The following is a 21705-nucleotide window of genomic DNA, read 5'->3' as shown; positions in this document are numbered from 1 at the left end:
TTTTGGTTGAGAACCATAAGGGTGTTGATGTAATATTTCTCCACAGTCAGTCTAAGGCATTTAACTCTGTTTCATATAATATTTCAGTTAAAAACTAGAACAGGGTCAAATAAACATGGCACATAGTAAATGGATTATAAATTGGGTAACTGATAGGTCACAAAATCCTCCTCAAGTGGGTCCGTTTCAGAGGGGACATGCAGAGATAGGACTTTGGCCTTATACTATGAGGGAGAAAATATAAAATTATCGCTGATAAAATTTTCAGATGACACAAAAATTGGAGGAGTGATCAATAATGGAGAGAACAGGTCACAGGACATACTAATCTGGATCATGTGGTAAGCAGGGCACAAGCAACGAGTCAGCATTTTAATATGGCTAAAAGTTAAAAAGCAGTCCCGGAGCTTTATAATTTGTTAGGTGATGAGCTTTCATGGGACAGGCCCACTTCTTCCCCTCATTAGCAGGATCTTCCAGGTCTGAAGAAGTGGGTCTGTCCCACAAAAACTCCTCACCCAATAAATTATTTTGTTAGCCTTTAAAGTGCTACAGGCCTGTTTTTTTGTTTTGTGAAGATACAGACTAATACAGCGACCTTTTGGTGGGTAAATGTGAACATATACATCCTGGAAGAAAGAGCGCTGGCCAGACTTACAGGGCAGGAACTCTATCTGGGAAGCAGAGACTCTGAAGATGATGTGGGGGTCATGGTGGGTAATCAGCTGAACATATGCCCCCACTGCAACACTGTGGCCAGAAGAGTTAATGTGATTCTGGGCTGCGTAACCGAGGGAATCTTGAGTAGGTGCAGAGAGACTGTTTTACCCCATTACTGGGCACTGATGCAACTGCTGTTGGAATCCAGTGTCCAGTTTTCTCATCCAACTCGAGCAGCATGTTGGTAAATTGAAGAGGGTCCAGAAGAACCACAAGACTTACCACAGGGTTTAGGAACCCTGCCTTAAAGTGATAGACTCAGGGTGCTCCACCCGTTTAGCTTAGCAAGGAGAAGGTGAAGGGGTGAGTTGAGTGCAGTGTACAAGTGCCCACCTGGGGAACAAATAAAGGGCTCTTCTCTCTAGCAGAGAAGATATAACACGATCCGGTGGCCGGGTGGAACTTTAAGAGTGAGCGTAATTAACCACTGGAATGTTTCACCAAGGGCCATGCTGGAGTCTCCATCTCCAACAATTTTAAAATCAAGCTCTGCTCTAGGAAGGAGTGGGCAGACGGTCTCTGGCCTGGGTCATACAGGTGATCAGACTGGGTTGGCCAGACTGCAAGTGTCAACATTAACAGTCCAGTGAGTTCCTCAGCCAGCTCCCGGTAGAGCTCTTGGATTCCAGACCTACTGATTTAAACCTGTCTCACTTGAGTAGCTCCTGTTTAACAGGATGTTAAACTGTCTTCGTGCTGTCAGCCATTCTTCTTGGGACGCCATTGCTAGGATCTTTGCAATGATTAGGGGTCCTCACTGCTGGAGTGCATCGAGTCGTCCATGTGCCACACATGGCACAGGAGGGAGGCACTTGCATACCACAAGCACTACAACTGCTCGGCACCAGCAGTGTGACTCCTCAAGGGTCCCTGCAGCCACTTCAACGCTTGAACATGTGAAGTCTGGCAACACAGAGACCAACTGTGGATCCCCTGTGGGGACTGGCTTAAAGATTTACAGCTCAAAGTAAAATGAACAAGTCCTATATGAACCTCTGGGGCGCGGCCCAGCAGCAGGTTGGAGCTCTCCTCTCTTAATGCCTGCGTTGCCCTCTCAGCCCATTCTCTAGGTATATACAGGGTTACCGGCAAGGCTCAGTAAGGGGTGTATCTCATTGAGTATTCTCTGCACTGGATCCCAGCCCAGTCTCTGCTGCTTGCCCACATGTCCTGCACAGACCTGCTCCTGGCTGCAATGTCCATCAGTTACGGCAGCTCCTGCTGCAGTTTGCTCTGCACACATCTCCCTGAAGATGACCTAGGGCCTTGCTTCCCTGTTGTTCGTGGCTTCCAAGCCACCACCATAGCCCCACAGGCAAAGATTCATTTTGGCTCAAAGCCTTCCGCAGAATTCCTGCTCCTTCCACCAGGAAGGGGATGTGCCATGATGTCTGTCCCAAGTGGGTTGTTGGGACTGGTAGACGCCTGCTTAGCAGACTCATCACACCTATGCTCTCCCATGGTTTAACCCCTCTCCTCACACTGCCATCACTAATTCCTCTCCCATCCTTAGACTGGCCCTCTCATTCCCCTTACTCTGCTTGGACACAAAGCTCTTGAGCCTCCCCTCATGATCCAAGCCCTCCAGCTTGTCTCTAAGCCCCCTCCATGTGCTTGAGCACAACTTGTCCAAGTGAAGTTGTTTCTAATAATTTGCTGTTGCACAAATTACTGTCTGTGCAGGACCTCACTGTAATCACCAAAGTAAATGGCATGTTCTTGTCCAGTCGGACAGCAGCAGATGCTGGTCTCTGACATGCTCCACAAGTGAAAAATGACCCCACATATCACAGAATCATAGAATCATAGAACAATAGAGCTGGAAGAGACCTAAAAAAGCCATCGAGTCCAGCCCCCTGCTCTAAGCAGGACCAAACCCATCAGATCAGCCCAGCCAGGGCTTTGTCGAGCCGAGACTTAAACACCTCCAGGGATGGAGACTCCACTACTTCCCTGGGTAGACCACTCCAATGTTTCACCACCCTCCTAGTGAAAAAGTTTTTCCTAATGTTCAACCTGGACCTTTCCAACCGCAACTTGAGACCATTGTTCCGTGTTCTGCTATCCGTGATCACTGTGAACAGCCTCTCTCCAGCCTCTTTGCAACTTCCCTTCAGTAAGTTGAAGGCTGTTATCAAGTTCCCCCTCAGTCTTCTCTTCTGCAGACTAAACAGGCCCAATTCTCTCAAGCTTTCTTCATAAGTCATATGCTCCAGCCCCCTAATTATTTTGGTCGCCCTCCGCTGGACTCTCTCCAGCATATCCACATTCTTCCTATAATTGGGGGCCCAGAACTGGACACAGTACTCCGGATGCAGCCTCACCAAAGCCGAATAAAGAGAAATAATCACTTCCTTGGATCTACTGGCAACGCTCCTCTTGATGCAACCTAATACACCATTAGCTTTCTTGGCTACAACAGCACACTGTTGACTCATGTCCAGCTTCTCATCCACTACAACTCCCAGGTCCTTTTCTGCAAAACGACTACTGAGCCAGTCGGACCCCAGCCTGTAACAATGCTTGGGATTCTTCCAGCCCAAGTGCAGGACTCTGCACTTGTCCTTATTGAACCTCATCAGATTTCTTGCAGCCCAGTCTTCCAATTTGTCTAAGTCAGTCTGGACCCCGTCCTTACGCTCACAGTACTCTGCAGTACCAACTGAGTGAGACACTAAACTGCTCTTATTTTATAATGAAAGCAAAATAAGCTCCAAAAGTAACATCTCCATGGCTCTGAGCCTGCAGTGTGCCCCTCCCACCAACCTGCAAAGAGCAGACCATGTGACTGCTTTAGCCGGCAGGCAGCAGGTCTGAGACAAGCACAGGAGAGAACCACACCAGTCACTTAGAACTGGAGCAAGACAAAAACTGGTGCTGGAATTGAAAAGACTTCTTGCTGCAGGGAATGAATGGGACCAGCACAGCCATGAGCTGACAGGCTAGGGGCTAACTTGTACCTGCTACACTGCAGGGATTTGCCTAAGGTCACATAGTGAGGCAGAGGCAACCAGGCCTGACTTCCCACCCTGTGCGCTGGCCCCTGCAGTGATCACTGCCTCACCGCCATTCTCCAGCTTTCCCGGCTGCTGCCCTCTGGCCTTTTCTTAACACTGATCCTTCCTAGGAGGACCAAGGGCTGGATTTTCCCCACTCGTTCTTTGCATTTGGTATCTGGGCACAGTGGTGGGCGCAAAGCCAGGGTAGCTCTGTTTCTGAAACCCTGCAGAGTGCCCAGAAGACAAAGATTGCATCTCTGTGGTTTGTTTCCCAGGTCCTTTGGTTCCTCCTTTAGCTCCTTTGTGGCGGTGACTCATTTCCTTGAATGTGCCATGGGAGATGTCCGTCAGGCACCAGGAGGGAAGCCCTTCAGCCATACACTTTGGCCCATGCTGAGATTTAAGGCTGGGGGGGGGACATTGCTCCATTCTTGAGTGGTTTTCAATCCAGCCTGCCTGTTTTCCTAACCTTCCCGCAGAGTTCCCTGGCCTGCGCCATGCAGGACATCAGAGCAGATGAACACAACAGGCCCTTCTGCAGCTACAATCATCTAGTTCACCTTCCAGGTAGACCAGCCAGAGATTTGCACCGAGTGACGCCCACCTGGGGCGCCTGGTTGAGTTTGTGCATCTTTGTGAAAAACAAGCTGGTGGGTCGAAAGACCCCATGCCCGCCCCCACGCCCACCCCTCGAGCAGCTGTTGCAATGGTTCAGCACCTTCCCCATTGAAAAACTCGAACCACTAGACCTGGTTATGCCTTTGTCTGTCCCCAGGATCAGACAGTTTCTCGCTATTTGGCTCTGTACATAGACAAGAATAAAGGTGACCTTTAACCATCTCTTGGCTGAATCAACCTGAGTGGGTGTAGTTAGGCTCACCCCGTCAGGACCTGGTGCAGCTCACAAGCCATTCCTGCAGCTCCTGGGTGAACCCTTTCCAGCTGGGCTTGCATTCTGAACCCCCTTCCTAGGCTGCATTCCAGCATCAGGCTCCCCAGCGCCAGGCACAGAGGGACTGGAACTGCACTGTTGCACCACAGTAGCCTCCTCCCCCGTACACATCCAGCGGCTCGGCTCTGCCCTTGCACTAGCACACAGGTTCAGCAGCCTTTCCCACTGGAGGGCCAGAACTGGACCTTTTGACCTCTGTGTATGGTCCAAGGGCTGGTGATGCTTTTAAAAGTCACTAACAGTCCTACTTGCAAACCGCTTCATTACTCAATGAATTAGGACGCAGAGCGTTACTGTGCGGGTGGTGGCTGGTAGCATTAGCTGGTCTTTTCTTAATCCACAGGCAAGCTCCTGGCAGCCTGGGGGCGGAGGGGCGGAGTTAAGCTCCTGCCCTGCTTGCTGGTGGAAATTGGCTCACATACCACTCTGCTGACCCGTGGTCTAGTGTTTGCTCAGCAGGGAACTCCTTGGTTTTCTGAAATTTATTTTGGATTAATTAATAACTTTTTTAAAACAAAAAGCAGTCAAGTAGCACTTTAAAGACTAGCAAAATAGTTTATTAGGTGATGAGTGTTTGTGGGACAGGCCCACTTCTTCAGGGTCTGTCCCACGAAAACTCACCTAATAAACTATTTTGCTAGTCTCTAAAGTGCTACTTGACTGCTTTTTGGTTTGATAGTGTACAGACGAGCACGGCTCCCTCTCTGTTACTATTTAACTTTTTTAAAAGATTCACACAAGTTGGTGGGAACGTGGGAAGGGAACCGACTAAATGTTAAGCTAGCGCCTAATCCCACGGGCAAACCCTGTCTCTCTGCAGCCACACGAGAGTCTGCCTTTGTCCATGCCATTGCTTCGGCTGGTGTGGCCTTCGCTGTCACTCGAGCCTGTGCCGAGGGCACCTCCACCATCTGCGGTTGCGACTCGCACCATAAAGGACCACCAGGTGATGGCTGGAAGTGGGGAGGCTGCAGTGAGGATGCTGACTTTGGAGTTCTGGTTTCCCGGGAGTTTGCAGATGCCCGAGAGAACCGACCAGATGCCCGATCAGCCATGAACAGGCACAATAATGAAGCGGGCAGAACGGTGAGTGCTTTCCCCCACTCCACGGTGCTCCCCTGGCATGGGCAGATGGCCTGATTCAGCTCCCACTACCTCAGTGCAAAAACTTGTGACTTTAATGGACGATGGATCAGACGCTGGCTGCATTTCCAGCCGTGATAAAACCTTGCCATGCCCACAGCCCTAGTGTAATAGTTGAGCGTCTCCTCGTACTGACCCCGTGCCTCTTCAGTCAAGCTATGGTGGGTAATGCTCTTGGCACAGTTGGCCCCTAACCCTACCAATGCACCCCCGCTCCTAGGATGACAACTTTAAAGCAAGCTAGTGCTGGCCACGATAGCAGATAAGAATCAGGGGACTTTATTAACTCCTAAAGAGCAACTGAAAGATGACGCGTGGAGCACAGTAATCTCCATCACTTGTATTTTCCTCTCTCCCCATTCTGGCAAGGTGTGTAGAAACAGGGAGGGGGACACCAGCCAGCGTTTGTAGTCAGACCCTTACAGATGTCCAGAGAGGCCCCTGGCCATAATAAAAATAAAAAATGCTGACACGTGCCAGCATCAAAGAGAAGAGTGAGACATAATTGGAGCATTTTTTATTTAACAAATGCTTTGCTAACCTCTGTTCTGTACAATTGCACTAATGGTTGAGGGATGCACGTATACCAGTTGTGAAACTTTTCAAATGTCAGAAAACTCACAGCCCTCTTTGAGCTTGAGCCCAAGGCCAACTGGCCCTCCTGAGCCCCCTTCTGATTGGCCCTGCTTGTATTAGCATTCCTAATTATGAGCTAATGGCCTAATTATGGCCTAATGCTGGGCACTGGAGCCTTCCTCTTTATTTCAGGGACAAAGCATGCCCTGCGCTACACCATGCTACAAACCATGAATTCTAAACAGAGAATTTGTGACTAGCTTCAGCTACTGAAGAGCAGCATTCTCCCCAGGCAGGCTTCAAAAAAGGCCACATTAATCAAATGTGTTACCCTGCTCCCAGCTGGAGCCTAAACAATGGAGCTCGCAAAGCAAAGGCGTTACTCTCCTTTGGGGCTTTACCAGAGCTTGCACGTGGGGAAGCTCTGTTCTCCGTAACTCTCAAATCTTTTACTCACAAGAAATGGGCAATACCGCCCCACGTCAAAGGGCTAGTGCATGTCACAGAGAGCCATGACTTTCTGCTTCATGCTGCAGTGATTTCCTTGCAGCTGGTCCTGTCTAGTGAAAGTTTCTTGCAGACATAATCGTTAGAATTATAAGCCCCTGCCCCGTTTCCTGACATGTTGATGGACCAAGCGCACAAGAACAAAGCATTGTTGTGTTAGCTCAGCTGTGGCACATGGACTCAGACCATTCTACTCCCCATCCTCCCAACAATTCACTGTGTGGCAGCTTCTAAAGTAACTGCTCCATGCCTCAGTTTCCTCAACTGTATTTGAGGGCTACCAGGAGGGGCACAAGTATAATTCCTGTAGAGTTTGTAAAGCACTTGGATGGAGGTCCCCAGATACATGCAGATTGGACTTGTGCTGCTTTCTCTCTCGACTGAGCTGGAGTTTTAGCTAGCAGGGAGGCATCCAGGAATCATAACTTAACTCTCCTGGTGCTGCTGAATGTCACTGATGGACAGAGTCTTGAAGGTTGAGATTTGGCCAGACATTTAATGTGTTTACTTCTGCTTCTCTGATAGAAAACATGTTTGTCCCTTCAGCCTTCAAGTGTCAAAACCAAAACTGGCTGGTCTAGGGTAGCTCCACATAAATCTAAACGAGGATTTTGCAACAGCAGGCTGTAAGCCTGGTCTGTAAAGACTGCATTTCACGTGTCTCGAAAGTGTAGCAGCTGTGGGAGAGATTGATGTTATCCCCCTCTTATGGCTGAGGAAACAGAACCTTAAGCAGCATTTTTCAAGTAGGTCCCAAGTTTCAGAGGTTGTATACCTGCAACCCCAGCTGAAGCCAAGGAGAGATGCTGGTGTTTGAGGCTTCTGGAAAGCAGGCTGTGAGCCAGGGCAGAATGGGCAGCCCAAAATGGGTCAGCTGCCAAGTTTTGGGTGACATGACTTGCCTGAGGTGGGGGGACAGCAAGTCTGCTGGGCTCTCAGAATGAGGCTCTAGAACAGCCACTTAACAAGTGTAGCGGAGAAAAGAAACCTACCTGGCTTAAGGATGGACCTTGATTAGTGTATGAACCAGCTGATATCATGGGGCTGCCTGTAATAGCTGGGCCCTGGACATGAGGAGCCAGTCCTATGTTTCTGTTGCAAAGATGTGATTAGAAGTTGTATTTCCTGCCTCCCATTCTGCACGTTAATGCCAAAACCCTGTTCCTTGATTTACTCATTGCGCATATGGGTGGTTCCATGGCACAGGCGATAGTGCATGGGGCATTTTGAAATTACAGCATGCAGGTTTCCACCCATGCTAAGATCAGAGCTGGGATAAATCCACACAACCAAGCAGGTGGGGCTGGCGCGTCTAGGCTGATTGTCTACTTACTGTCTTCCCATCAGACAATCCTGGATCACATGCACCTGAAGTGTAAATGTCACGGTCTCTCCGGGAGCTGCGAGGTGAAGACCTGCTGGTGGGCACAGCCAGATTTCCGGACAATTGGTGACTACCTGAAGGACAAGTATGACAGTGCCTCCGAGATGGTGGTGGAGAAGCACCGGGAGTCGCGGGGCTGGGTGGAAACCCTCCGGGCCAAGTATGCACTCTTCAAGCCCCCGACCGAGCGGGACCTGGTATATTATGAGAATTCCCCCAATTTCTGCGAGCCCAACCCAGAGACCGGCTCCTTCGGGACCAGGGACAGAACGTGCAACGTCACCTCCCATGGGATCGATGGGTGCGACTTGCTGTGCTGTGGGCGTGGTCACAACACCAGGACTGAGAAGCGGAAAGAGAAGTGCCACTGCATCTTCCATTGGTGCTGCTACGTGAGCTGCCAGGAATGCACCCGCGTCTACGATGTCCACACCTGCAAATAAACAGCACAGGCAGGTCCCCGCCAATGGGATGTTGGGCCAGAGCAGGGGCCAGCCTGTGTGCCACTAAACCTGGCATCACCCTTCCTCATGCAGGGGCCTCACGCGCCACTGGATGGCTCAGAAGACCAGCGTGTACCTGACAAATTGCGCCAGGATGTGTCTAGGCAAGTGCTCTTGTCACAAATACCACTGCCAAACTGAGAGCAAGCGAAGTCTAGCTTCTGTATGGGAGACTCTGCCATGGGCTCGCCAAACCTACTCGCTAGGGCACTGCCCAATTCAGTCCATTTGGCCATTTCATGGCCATCGAATTAAAAAAAAAATCATGATTTCAACTATTTAAATCTGAAATTTCAGGGTGTTGTAATTGCCGAGTTCCTGACCCAAAAAGGAACTGGGGGTTCCAAAGTTGTTATGCAAGGACACCATAGCTCTGCTGTGCTGCTGCTGGTGGCAGAGCTGCCTGCAGTGCTGGGCAGCTGGCGAACGATGGCTGCTGGCTGGGAGTCCAGGTCTGAAGGCAGAGCCGTGGCCAGCAGCAGCACAGAAGTAAGGGTGGCCTGGTATGATATGTTCACCTTTCCACGCTGCTGCCTGCAGGGCTGGGCCCTCAGTTAGCAGCTGCCACTCTCCAGGTCTGAAGGCAGAGCAAGGATGGCTCAGTATGGTATTGCCATCCTTACATTTGTGCTGCTGCTGGCTGGGTGCCACTTTCAAACCTGGGCCAACAGTTGCTGCTCTCTTGCCACCCAGCTCTGAAGACTGTGCTGAAGTATGGATGGCAATACAACATGCCATAAAAAACCTCCAACAACTCCCTTTGGTGTCAGGCCCCCAATTTGACAGACACTTGTCTCCCCTGTGATATCTGTATAGTGCAGGGTAAACACACACAAAACAGCAGATTTCATGGCATGGGGAGAGGGTCCGTGACCCATTCTTCACGACTGTGAATTTGGCAGGCCCTGCTACTGGATGGCTCCCAGACTAGAACAAGGCAGCTCAGTAGCTTAGACAGACCACATCCACGTCAGGTCACATTGCTACCAATTTTTTGCTAATTCCACTCTGTTTGACAAGCATCAACCTGGCAGGCAACCTTCTGTGAGAAGCAGAGTGGCAAAGGGCAGAATTGGAAGAGGTATGTAATGCTCTCACATCTGGGAAAACATGGGGTATTCCAGGTCAAGCTAGAGGTGCACTGGCTCAGCAGCTGTGCAGACTTGGTTTGCATTTAACAGCATGAAACATAGGAAAACGTTAGGAACTCCAACCCTGTGGCCACTCAAAACTGAGCACTGCCAGTGTTTCACCACACCCAGCACCTTCTTAGCTCCAGTTTGCTCTAGTGGGTTCTCCAGCTAGTTCACTAGCAGCTGTTTCTGCAGCTGGCCACTACTACAGCCCCTGCCACCACTGCTGTCTCTACTCCTAGTGCACAGGAACACTGGTTGACTTCTTACTACACCCAGCCTTCCTGCTCCCTACCCCACATCACCACTTCTAGGGTCATTCTGAATACTTCAAGTACACGATTTTCAACAATGTTCCTTATTTTTAATCAAGAAAAAGGGTATTTAATAATAAATAGCACATTTCTTGCCTTGTAATTATTTTTCCTGTAGCCCAGTATTCTAGCATGGACTGGAAAATCCTACCCATCTACCTGCTGGATCCAAAGTTTTGTACAAAGTTGTAGAGGTTGTTGATTTTTTTAAATTTTATATTCAGAAAATTCTCTTTCTATGAGCATTATTTATTATACAATGTATATACCTTTGCGTCAACTGAGATATATATTATATAAATATATATATATTTGAAGAAAATATATTTCAACTTGCTTTCTGTTGTGCTGTTAAGACATTAAAGAGAAGGTAAATGCACTTAAACTGATACACTTGAGAGCCTGTGTTGTTCCTTTGTTATGGAGCCTTCTCAGATACTGATAGCCACAGCAATGGGCAATGGTCTTGCTGGACATGTAACTTCATCAAGCCACCACCACATTTAACACAAAACAACTGATACTACACAGTCACGTGTCATGTGTAATAATGCTTATCACAAGCAGCTTTCTACAGTGAAATCTGCAAATCAGCAAATGTCAAGACAGGGGCTGATGGTATCCTATGGTAGCTTAATCCTACATAGAACACCATAGCATTAGAGTAAATAGAATCACAGAATTTAAGGCCAGAAGGGATAATTCAACTGTCTAGTCTGGCCTCTTGTAAGTCATCGGCCATTAAATATCCCTGTATTGAGCCCAATGATGTGTATGTAGGATAAATCATCAAGCCTCCAGTCTTGATCTCAAAATACCAAGAGCAGAGAATGCCCCCTGACTGGGGAGTTTGTTCCAATGTTATCCACACTCACAGTTAGAAGTGTGCGCCTGATATCTAATTTGAATGTTTGACTTCAGACTCCAGCCACTGATTCTTGTTCATGTTTTCAGTGCTTGGAAGGACCCTTCCAAGGACCTGGTATTTTCTCCTTGTAATGGCACTTGTCCTGGTGGTCACTCCATAACAAGTAGGACATCTTTATGTCACCCTCCTATTTGTGAGTCTGTCGATGGCTGATCCATCCAGCTCTGGAGCGGCAGATCTTATCTCAGTACTCACACACCCTAGCCAAGTACCCTCTCAATCTTTTTGATAAACTACACAGACTGAGCTCCTAGTCTCTCACTGTAGGAGAGCTTCATTCAGCCACCAAATATTTTTTGCCTCTCTTCTGTACTTCACCAGTTATTCAGAACACCTTTATAGAATGCAGACACCACAACTACACATTGTGTTTCACTATCGGTTTCAACAATGTCACACACACAGGCAAAACTACCTCTCCAGTCTGTTTCTCTGGGGATCGCGTTAACCCTTTTTGCCACCGTGCTGCACGGGGAGTTTGTGTTCAGTTGCGTGCTATGAAACCCAACGCCCCATTCAAAGCCACGGCTTTCCACTGCGCAGTCCCTCATTCCGTAGATACCGCCTGCACTCTGTGTCCCTAGATGTGTAACATCACAAATGGATGTATTAAAAGGCATTTTGTTTGAATGGGCCCAGTTTCACATGTCATGCAGATTGCTCTGTACGACTGCCCCATTCTCAGCATTTACCACTTCACCAGTCTTTGTCATCTGCCAGTTTTTAATCAGCAGTCACTTTGTGTTCTTTTCCACATACATCAGATAGAAAAGCTGAATAGTATCACTAGTGCCGATCCCAGTGGAACCACCGTAGAAACTTCCGTTTCATAATGCTTCCCTGCTGACAGCTATACTGATTTCCTAATCAGAATGTAGTCCCCAGTGAAATGCATGACTGATGTGCAAGTTATTACATCTATGCCATATTATCAACCAAACTTGTGAACTCAAAGAATGAAGTCAGGTTTGTCTGATAAGTCCTATTTTCCATCAAACCCAGTTGACTGGCATAATTATATTCCTATCATTTAATTATATCATTCAATTAAATCCCATACAACTTTTCCCATCATTTTACCCCATGTCAGCTTTCATTTACTGAGTCATCCTTGCTTGCACTTTTTGAATGCTGACACAGCATAAGCCCTTTTCAGTCTTCTGGAATGTCCCCAGTGTTCCAAGATTTATTAAAAAGCCACATCAGGGAGCTGCAGACCTCCTTTCCTGACTCTTTTAGAACTTTTTGGTGCCAGTTATCCAGGGCTGTTGCTATCAAATGTTTATACCTAGCAGCTGCTGTCTAATCGCCTCAGTTCCAGTTGAGCTGCTCTAGTCTGGCATGATCCCTAGAACGGCGAGGGGGAAGATTGCCACTCCCAAGTTAGGGGGGATGTGGGGGGCACATGCCCATCCACTCCACTGTGCCCTGACCCAGGGCCCTGTTAACAGCAGGGCAGTCTGCCTGCCCCTGGTGTCTGCAGGGATCCACACCACAACATGCTGACCCAGCTATTCCCTAGGCCACCCCCAAAACCCCACCCCCTGGTTGCACTTTGCTGGGTTTGGGTAGGGTGGAATCTCTGTCCCAGCTGGTAGCTCCTCCTCAAAGAGGTCTAGCTGTGGGCCCCGGGGTCTGGGCCAGTCTTCAGCTTCTTGAAGGGCTGGATCAGCCTCCCAGCCTGGGAGCTCAGGCTCAGTGTCTGGCTCCTCCAGTGGCTGCGGCTTTTATACAGGTACTCCCGTCCCCAGCCTTCTGGTCTGGAGAGTGGGGGGACATTCTGCCCACCAGGCAGGGTTGGGTTCTTCCCAGCATCCACATAGAGCTCAGTGAGTGGACACCCTGGTCACTGCAGTCCATAAAGTTTGTGTACAAACACCAGTCCTGGCTCTAAGTGTTCTTTGCTGTTATTTAGCTGTAATTTACCCCTAAATGTCTTCTTGGAGCCCAATAACCAATCTAAAGCCGTTTCTACACGTGCCGGCTACTTCGAAGTAGCCGCGCCAACTTTGAAATAGCGCCCGTCACAGCTACACGTGGCGGGCACTATTTTGAAGTTGACATCGAGGTAAGGTGGTGAGACGTCGAAGTCGCTATCCCCATCAGGAGATAGGAATAGCGCCCTACTTCCACGTTCAACGTCGAAGTAGGGAACGTGTAGCCATTGCGCATCCCGCAACATCGAAATAGCGGGGTCCGCCATGGCGGCCATCAGCTGAGGGGTTGAGAGATGCTCTCTCCAGCCCCTGAGCTCGATGGTCGCCGCGTGCAGCGGCCCCTTAAAGGTCCCCACCCCCTGCCTTCCTGTGCAGGAAGCTGAGAGAGCGTGCAGGCAGCAGCCCAGCCACGCGGCCAACCTGCAAGCTCCTCTGCAGCCACAACAACCCCCCACCGCTGCGATGGCCGCCCCCCAGACCCCTAAGCGCCCCCAGGGCACCCCCCCCAAGGGGAGCCAGGGCTCCCAGACCGGCAGCCAGGCTGGGAAGCTGCAGCGGGGCCCCTCCTGGATGGGGGCCGAGCTTCAGGGCTCTGGAGCGAGGAGGAGGTGCTCCAGGTAATGGGGAGCAAGAGGCGGAACGCAGATGCGTTCGGTCAGCTGGCCAAGGGCCTGGCCACCCAGGGTCACCCTGCCCGCACTCCTGACCATGTCAGGAGTAAGGTGAAGGAGCTGCGGCAGGGTTACGCCCGGGCCCGGGATGCGGCCGGCCAATCTGGGGCCGCCCCCATCACTTGCCCCTTTTACAGGGAGCTCAGGGCCATCCTGGGCCCCCCGGCACACCTCCTCCTCTCTGGCCACTCTTGATACCTCGGCCGACAAGCCCCAGCAGGCCCCGGAGGTGGAGTCCGCCCCGTAGGTAAGCTGCGGCCGAGGTGCGGGTCGCGGCCGCCCACCCCTCCCAGCGCTGGACATTAGGGTGTGTGGGGCCCAGGACATGCCCCCCCGCTTTGTATATATCCCCCTCACCTATGTTTTGTAAATAGTTTGTATTAGACCCCTGTTCTGTTATGTTATGATGATACCTGCCCACCCCCATGTAAATAGTTCTCCCCTTCCTTGTCTTCCCCTTTTTTTCCCTTTCATCTTATAATACATATATATATAATATTTATTTTGGCTGTACATAGTTATAATATAAGAAGAAGAGTTCAACATATATATTCTGGTTTGACGAAAAACATGTCTGTTTTTATTTGCAGGAAAAGTGGGGGGGGTGCTCTTGGGTGCTCTGTGGTGTGGGCGCAGGGGCAGGGAGTGTTGTGGAGGATGGGGGAGGCAGTGGGGGACTTGCCAGCATTCACCCCGCAGCCTCGTCAAACTGGGCCCGCAGGGCATCCCGGACCCGGGTCCCTTCGGGGTCCACCTGGTGACTGGGGGCAGCGGGTGGCTGCACATCGGCCCTGCCGGCCTCCACAGCCCAGCCCTGAAAGAAGGCCTCCCCCTTGCTCTCCACCAGTTTGTGGAGGGCGCTGCATGCACCCACAATCTGGGGGATGTTGGTGGGGCCCGCATCCAGGCGGGTGAGGAGACACCTCCAGCTCCCTTTGAGGCGGCCAAATGTGCGCTCCACCACCTGGTGCACGTGGTTCAGGCGCATGTTGAAGCGCTTCTGGCTGGCTGACAGGTGGCCCATGTACGGGTGCATGAGCCAGGGCCGGAGGGGGTATGCTGCATCTGCGATGACGCAGAGGGGCATGGTGGTGTCCCCCACAGGGATCTCCCGCTGGGGGATGTAGGTCCCCGCCTCCAGCCGGCGGCACAGGCCCGAATTCCGGAATACCTGGGCGCCGTGGGTGCTGCCAGGCCAGCCCACATAAATGTCCAGGAAGCGGCCCCGGCTGTCCACCAAGGCCTGGAAGACTACTGAGTGGTAGCCCTTCCGGTTTAGGTAGCGTCCTCCACTGTGCTCTGGGGCGCGGATGGGGATGTGGGTCCCATCCAGAGCCCCAAAGCAATTGGAGAAGGCCAGGGTGGCAAAGCCCGAGATGGCGGCATCCAGGTCCCCCAGCCTCACGAGCCTGTGGAGGAGCAGGGCGTTGATGGCGCGCACGACCTGCAGGGAAAGCACATGGGAGAGCACCAGTGAGGGGTGTGCAGGGTGTGTGTGGCCCTCCCCTACCAGGGCTGCCTCCCCCTCCCCCCGTGGGTCCTCTTACCTCCATGAGGACAGCCCCGACGGTGGCCTTGCCGACGCCAAACTGCTGGCCCACGGATCGGTAGCTGTCTGGAGTGGCCAGCTTCCAGACAGTGATGCCGACCCGTTTCTCCACGCTGAGGGCACGCCGCATGGCGGTGTCCTGGTGCCTCAGTGCGGGGGTGAGCCACTGGCACAGCTCCAGAAATGTCTGCCGGCTCATGCGAAAGTTCCTGAGCCAGCGGTCGTCATCCCACTCTCCGAGCACCAGCCGCTCCCACCAGTCGGTGCTGGTGGGGTAGCTCCACAGCTGGCGGCGTGTGAGGCGGGGGGGGGGCGTGCTGCAGGGTTGGGGGTTGCTTCCTCCTCCCCTGTGGGCAGCTCCTCCTCTGTGGCAAGGATATGATCAGCTGCCTCCTGCATGGCATTGAGCAGGGCGAGCACTGCTCCTGCAGGGGCGGCTGGGTGGACCTCTGGCTGCTGCTGCTGCTGCTGCTGGTCCGTGACTGCGTCGCTTGAGGTGTGCATGCCTGTGGCTCTGCAGACCGCATGCTGTGCAGGCTGCATGTGTCTGGGAGGGGCCCTTTAAGGGAGCGGCTAGCTGTTGCCTCGAAAGCGCTAGTCTGCCCTGTGACCCTGTCTGCAGCTGTTCCCGGCACCCTTATTTCGATGTGTGCTACTTTGGCGTGTAGACGTTCCCTCGCAGCGCCTACTTCGATGTGGTGCTGCCCAACGTCGACATTGAATGTCAACGGCACCAGCCCTGGAGGACGTGTAGATGTTATTCATCGAAATAAGCTATTTCGATGTAGCGTACACGTGTAGACGTAGCCTAAGTGTTGGTAACGTGCTAGGCAATATTGACCTCCCTTTGTTTGGCAAATTCTCTGATTCAGCACTGGTCAGGTCCCAAGGATGCAGGGTCAATCTGTAATAGAATGGGAAGTATTTCTTAATTCCCATGGGATGGGACTACATTATCCTGTTTCTTTCCAAATATAGAATATTTATTGTACATTTCTGCCTTTTCTGCCATCTCTCTAGACTTGGGCCCACACCACTGATAGAATTTCTTTAGTTGCTAATATATTAAATTCCCTTTTATTGTCTTTTGTTCTGCCAGCCAGGGATTCTTCCTGGTTATCTTTAGCTTTTATCATCAGTGTTGCACATTTAGCAGCAATCAATGTAAATCAGAAGTTATTTACCCTTGTTCTATTTATCTTTAGTTGTAATTCTTGCCTGCATTTCTCCCCACTGAGCCAGGCTGAGTTTTCAGCTCAACCTATCCTCTTTTCTGATTGCAGAATTTTGCATTGGGGAAATCTAATAAACTCCCAATTTTCACTAGCATTTGTCTATCTATATATTTTTTCCTTACAGTCAATTTCACAAGCACCAGACTGATATATTACTGGTTGGGATTATGCTGTGGGAGTCCATATTGACTGTAATCTGGTCCCGTTAGAACCACCAGCTTTCAGTACAGTGATTAATTCATCTTTATCTATGATAAATAAGTTAAAATAATGACATCAATTTGGGAAAGTTCCCCTCCTCACACACACTGGACAGGTGTTGGTTTAATTCAGTAGCCATAAATCAAAGAGCTCCCACCAGTTCATATCACTCCTGGTTCCTCCGTGCTTTGCTAGGCAGTATGTGCCAGAACGCAGTAATTCCCCTAAAGTGAGTGTGCAGAAGCAGCCAACAGCAGGGCTGGCCCCAGTGAGCAGGTCCATGCAGGCTTGAGCCACTTGCATTAACCTTGAATGGGTCCCAGGACCCTGCAGGGCAGAAGGGGCCAAGCCTGTGCTAAACTGGGATATAAAGCCTGAATTCTGTTGCATGACTCCTGGAGGTCTCAGAGATGTATTCCAGAATTCTGTAGGACAACTTTCTCTGTGCCAACAATCTGTACAGCAACCTCTTGCATCCTATTGCAAATAGCAACTACACCTCCCTTTGCTCATAGCAGCTGTTCAGATCACTCTTAGGCCGTTGTCTTTGAAAATAAGTTGCAGGTGCACAACCAAGGCACTAGCAGGGTTTTCAGTGGAGATGGAGCCAAAGATACTGTGACAATTTCCCCTATCGATCCCTGTGCTTTCTGGGGTGCTCTGTTGTGCCTCAGAACTCTTATCTGCCCAGGTCTTTCCAGAGGCAGGTGTCTCCACTTAGCAAGCTACCCTCATCATAGGCAAGTCCAGAATGGGGAGAATAAAGCCAGTCCCCTCGCAGGCCCACACCCACTGCAGTGCAGTAACCCTCTGGGAATGGGTGGAGGGAGTCCAGACCTGCCCTCTACCCTGGACTCCAGCCCAGGGTCCCTGAGAGGACAAGAGCCAGATAGCAGGGCCTTCACCCCTGCCCCAAAGTAGCAACCTCACCCTGGGACCAATTCACCCACCACTTCCATGGGGTGCACCTTCCAAAACCTTCCCCCTGCTACTGGGCAGGGAGCCTTTTATAGGGAGTGCAGGGCCTCAGCTGACCACGAGTGCTGATCAGACTCAGCTGTGGCTAATTGTTAATGAGCCCCACTCCCACCACCCCCGCAGCTGCCTGCCCTAATTGGAGGGGTAGCTGTGTTAGTCTGGCTCTGTAACAGAAACGATTTACACCTGGCCCCGCAGATTTCCAAGACCAGCATCTGAAGAAGTGAGTCTGTGCTCACGAAAGCTCATGCTCAAAACTTTTCTGTTAGTCGATAAGGTGCCACAGGACCCTTTGTTGCTGCCCTAATTGGGTTTGCTCGTGGGATGGGAGAGCCTTGCCCTGCCACCTGGGGAGCTCCTGCAGCCTGGTCTCACAGGCTGTGGGGTTGTCACAGGGAGCCCACTTGGAGGGACCCTGGGGTTGGGAGGTGGCTGCTAGAGGTGGACAGCCTTTGGCTGGTTCTGGCCTCCCTTGGGGCTGCTTCTGGCCCCTTTTTGGGCCATTTTCTTCCCTGCCCTGAGCAGACGGCTTTCTCCCCCACCCCACCCCACCCCACTCCACTCCTTCCAGCTAGTTCCTGGACCTCCGGGGGAGACTCCTGCTACCCTGCCTTGTGGCAGGAGAGGAGGTACCCGCCCCCCTCTTTCCATCTTCTGGGGGGTGGGTCTTCTGGCTCCCTGCTTGGGCCCACCTTTTTCCACCTGGTGGCTGCTGCATCCTCGCTGCTTCAGAGGAGGTGAGGGGGTGTCTTAGGCAGCGGCTGCGCTTCCCTCCGCAGCCTGCTGTGTTTGTTTGAGGGGGTGAGTATGGGTGGGGCCCCTCTCCACTGGGGCTCCAGGAGGGTGGCTGTGTGCGTGGGGTGTTACGGTGTGTCCCTCCCCCACCACTGCCTCCTTTACTGCCCCCCCACACACCTGGCTGCCACGGGGGCCCTTTCCACCAGGGCCCCACCACCATCTGCCCCTTTCTCCTCCCCCTGCTTCGTGAGGCTCTGCAGCAGCTGCCGTGGGCCCACCCCTCAGGCGCCCGTGGGCCGATCTATCCCTTTCCGCCCCCCTTCTGGTTGGCCCTGCCACCCTCCCCTCCCCTTCTCTTCCCTCTTTCTATGCCCATGAGCCCTCCCCCTCCTTCGTTTGCGAGGCGCCTGAGCCCCTCCCCTTCCTCGCACTCACCTCCCCACCCTACACCCCACTGCAGTAGCAGGAGCCCTCCCCCGGCTGGTGCCGGGAATTGTGGCCTTTCTTGTGTTTCCTTCCCCTTTGCCTTCCTCCCGCCCCGCCCCACCCCTGCCTGACCGGGTCCTCGCCCTGGCTGGTGGGGGAGGGGTAGCGACTTCCTTTTCTTAAAGGACCCCACCTGCCATCCATTCCCTTGTCCTTGCACCCCTCACCATGGCCTCTGTGTCCACTGGGGGGTCATCTGGTGATGCCCCCCTCTCCCCTGTTCCCCTCCCACCTCTGCAACAGTGGCCAACCCATCCAAGGCCACCAGGAATTCCTCCCCTGCGGCGGAGGAGGGTGCGGGCGTAGGCTCCAGGGCTCCTGCTGCCCCGGGCTCCAAACCCACTTCCCCAGAGGGGCAGGAAAGGCCAGGGGACTAGGAAGGGCAAAAGCCCCACCCAGAAGACCAAACCGCCTGTGGCGGGGACCACTGCCCCTGCTGCGGATACACCTACCACAGCTCCATCTCCTTCCCGCCCCCCCTGCTCCCTCCACTGATCCTGGGGGCCCCGACTCCCTGGCCCCAGGTCATACGCACGGGCAGCAGCCGCCTTGCACCCTGCTCCTTCTGCCTCCGCCTGGAATACCATCCCCGATGGCTGCGGCCCCTTCCCTGCCCTCACCAGGAGGCACAGGGTTCATTAGCTCATGGTGTTGGCCTCGCCCCACGTGGAGACCTACGTGCGGGCGTTGGCGCGGGTGGTAGGGCCCAAAGCCGTGGTGGTGGCCACTCGTATATTCGGGAAGATCGTCTTCTTCCTGGCGTCGGCGGCCGCAGCCCAGGAGGCGGTGGAGAGGGTCTTGGTGGTCGGGGGTGTCCACATGCCTCCGTCCCTCCCTTCCTCCCCAACTCCGCCCGGCTGCCTTTCCTTGCTGCCCTGGGCCGGCCCTTGTCGGGCCTGAGTGCCCTCCCTTGAGGATGCAAGGACCCGCCCTCCGCCACGTGCCCTCCTTCCACCAGCAAGCATAGATGCAACTGCCGCCAGTGGTGGCACAGGGTGGGGGTCACCCAGGAGGGGACTATACTGGTGCCTCATCAAGCGACCCAGTACTGGGTGTACTACACCTTGGGGGAGGACCGCTGCTTCCTGTGGCAGGGCATGTCTGGAGGGACTGGCCCCTGGCCCGGCACAGGGAGGAGCCCGGGATCCCTGCCACGCGGAGGGTGCCAGCCACGTGACCGGTGACACCGCTATCGCAGTGAGCCCTGGGACCGCCCTTCCTCCTCCCGCTCGGGAGAATACCACCGCCGCTCGGGCGGTGGAGGACACCCAGGCGCGGGTGGAGCAGGAAGCAGCAGGCGCCAATGCCCGAGCGGGCACTCAAGCCAGGCCTGGGGAGGAGAGGGAGGCAGGGCCAGCAACGGGACAGGTCGCTCCCTTCCCTCGCTGTCCTGCCCTCTTTTTCCTTCCCCCCTCTCCTCGCTGCCCTCGTCCCCTGGCCCTTCCCCCTCCGCTGCCCAGCCTACCTCTTCGAAGAACTGGGTATTGGTGAGGGGGAAATGAAAAGAGAGGCCACGCACGTGCGCCCGGCCCTCCACCCTGTTGGAGGACGGGGTGTACATACCGCACAAAGCACTCGAGAGTTGCCAGCCTCAATCCCCCTGCTGGACCCCCGGCCATTCACAGTCAGCTGGAGGTGGCTGAGGCCGCAGCGGTGGGGGACGTTGTTCCTCCTGCCCCAGAGCCTGAGCCCAGCAAGGCAAAAGTAGTTGACCCTGAGCCCGCGCCCTCTTCCAACTCCGCTCCAGCCACTGCCCAGACCACCGTCAAGGAGCGCCCGGAGGCGGCAGGCATTGGCCTCGCCCTCCTCTCACAGGAGGTCGAAGCCTTAGGTCTGACCCCGGCCACCTCCGATGTGGACGGCCTGCTGCTGAAAGCCTGGGGGCCGGTTGCCCACACCCAGCCACTCCCCTCATCTCCACCCGACCACCATCGACCCGTCAGCCATCACCCCTTTCCGCCCCAGGACGTCACGGGGTGTGACTGTCAGCCTGGCCGGGCTAGTCTGCCAACTGTGGCCAATGAGCCCCCGGATGCCCCAGGTGGGTTCAACCTCTCCCTATACCCCGTTTCCCTTGATATTGCAACCCTTGGAGTTGGCCCACTTACCCCATCGGTGCCTGCGATTGACTACGCTGGCACCTCCCCTTTAATTCCCCCCGCTTCACCACCTGAAAACGGCCTCCCTCCTGACACCTCCTTTGTCCCCCCTCCCACTCCCACTCCCACCCCTTGCTCCGCCCCCGCCCCATGCCCTCTGCCGGTGAATGTCCTGCCCTGGACCCTGCACCCCTTCCCTCTCCTGATTGTCATCATCCTCCTCCTCCTCCTCCTCCCCTTCTCCCTTCCCCTCCCCAGACACTTTCATTAACCCTGTTCCCATACCTTTCCTTCCCACTCCCCTCCCTGATGCCCATCTGTTCATAACTGGCCCTGAGGCCGCCATCCCTTGGGAGGCCCTGTTTTCTTCGCCCTCTCCCAGCACTTCTGGGGCTGCTCTCCCTCCGCCACCCCATCTCTTTCTGTGGCAAAGCCCCTGCCCGACCTTCCCTGTTGGCCACAGGGCCCACAAGGACACGTGGCCAATGGGTACTCAGGACCCTGAGACCCCGGCACCCCACGTGCTGGGGGATGAGATGCGCTGCTTCTTGGAAGGCACTCGTGGCTCCAAGAACAAGGTAGCGCTCACACTCCAGTGCTGAGGAAACTTCCATCTTGTTCTGGAGACTGTGGGGGCCCTCCTGAAAGAGGG

The 21705-nt window shown here is 53.3% G+C and overlaps 1 protein-coding gene across 2 annotated transcripts in view; it reads left to right on the top strand.

Annotated features, from left to right (window-relative positions):
- Window positions 1-8724, top strand: part of WNT3 (Wnt family member 3) — a 92776-nt gene extending 84052 nt beyond the window's left edge. For both annotated transcript variants that reach the window (XM_074978801.1, XM_074978800.1), the window contains exons 3-4: window positions 5492-5757; window positions 8245-8724. In XM_074978801.1, the coding sequence (XP_074834902.1) occupies window positions 5492-5757; window positions 8245-8724 (746 nt within the window). The remainder of the gene's footprint in view (window positions 1-5491; window positions 5758-8244) is intronic.
- Window positions 8725-21705: the final 12981 nt, after the last annotated feature.

This window comes from Carettochelys insculpta, chromosome 28 (assembly GCF_033958435.1).
Source record: "Carettochelys insculpta isolate YL-2023 chromosome 28, ASM3395843v1, whole genome shotgun sequence".
In the NCBI taxonomy this organism is placed as follows: Eukaryota; Metazoa; Chordata; order Testudines; family Carettochelyidae; genus Carettochelys; species Carettochelys insculpta.
This window is presented reverse-complemented; position numbering and strand designations above follow the sequence as displayed.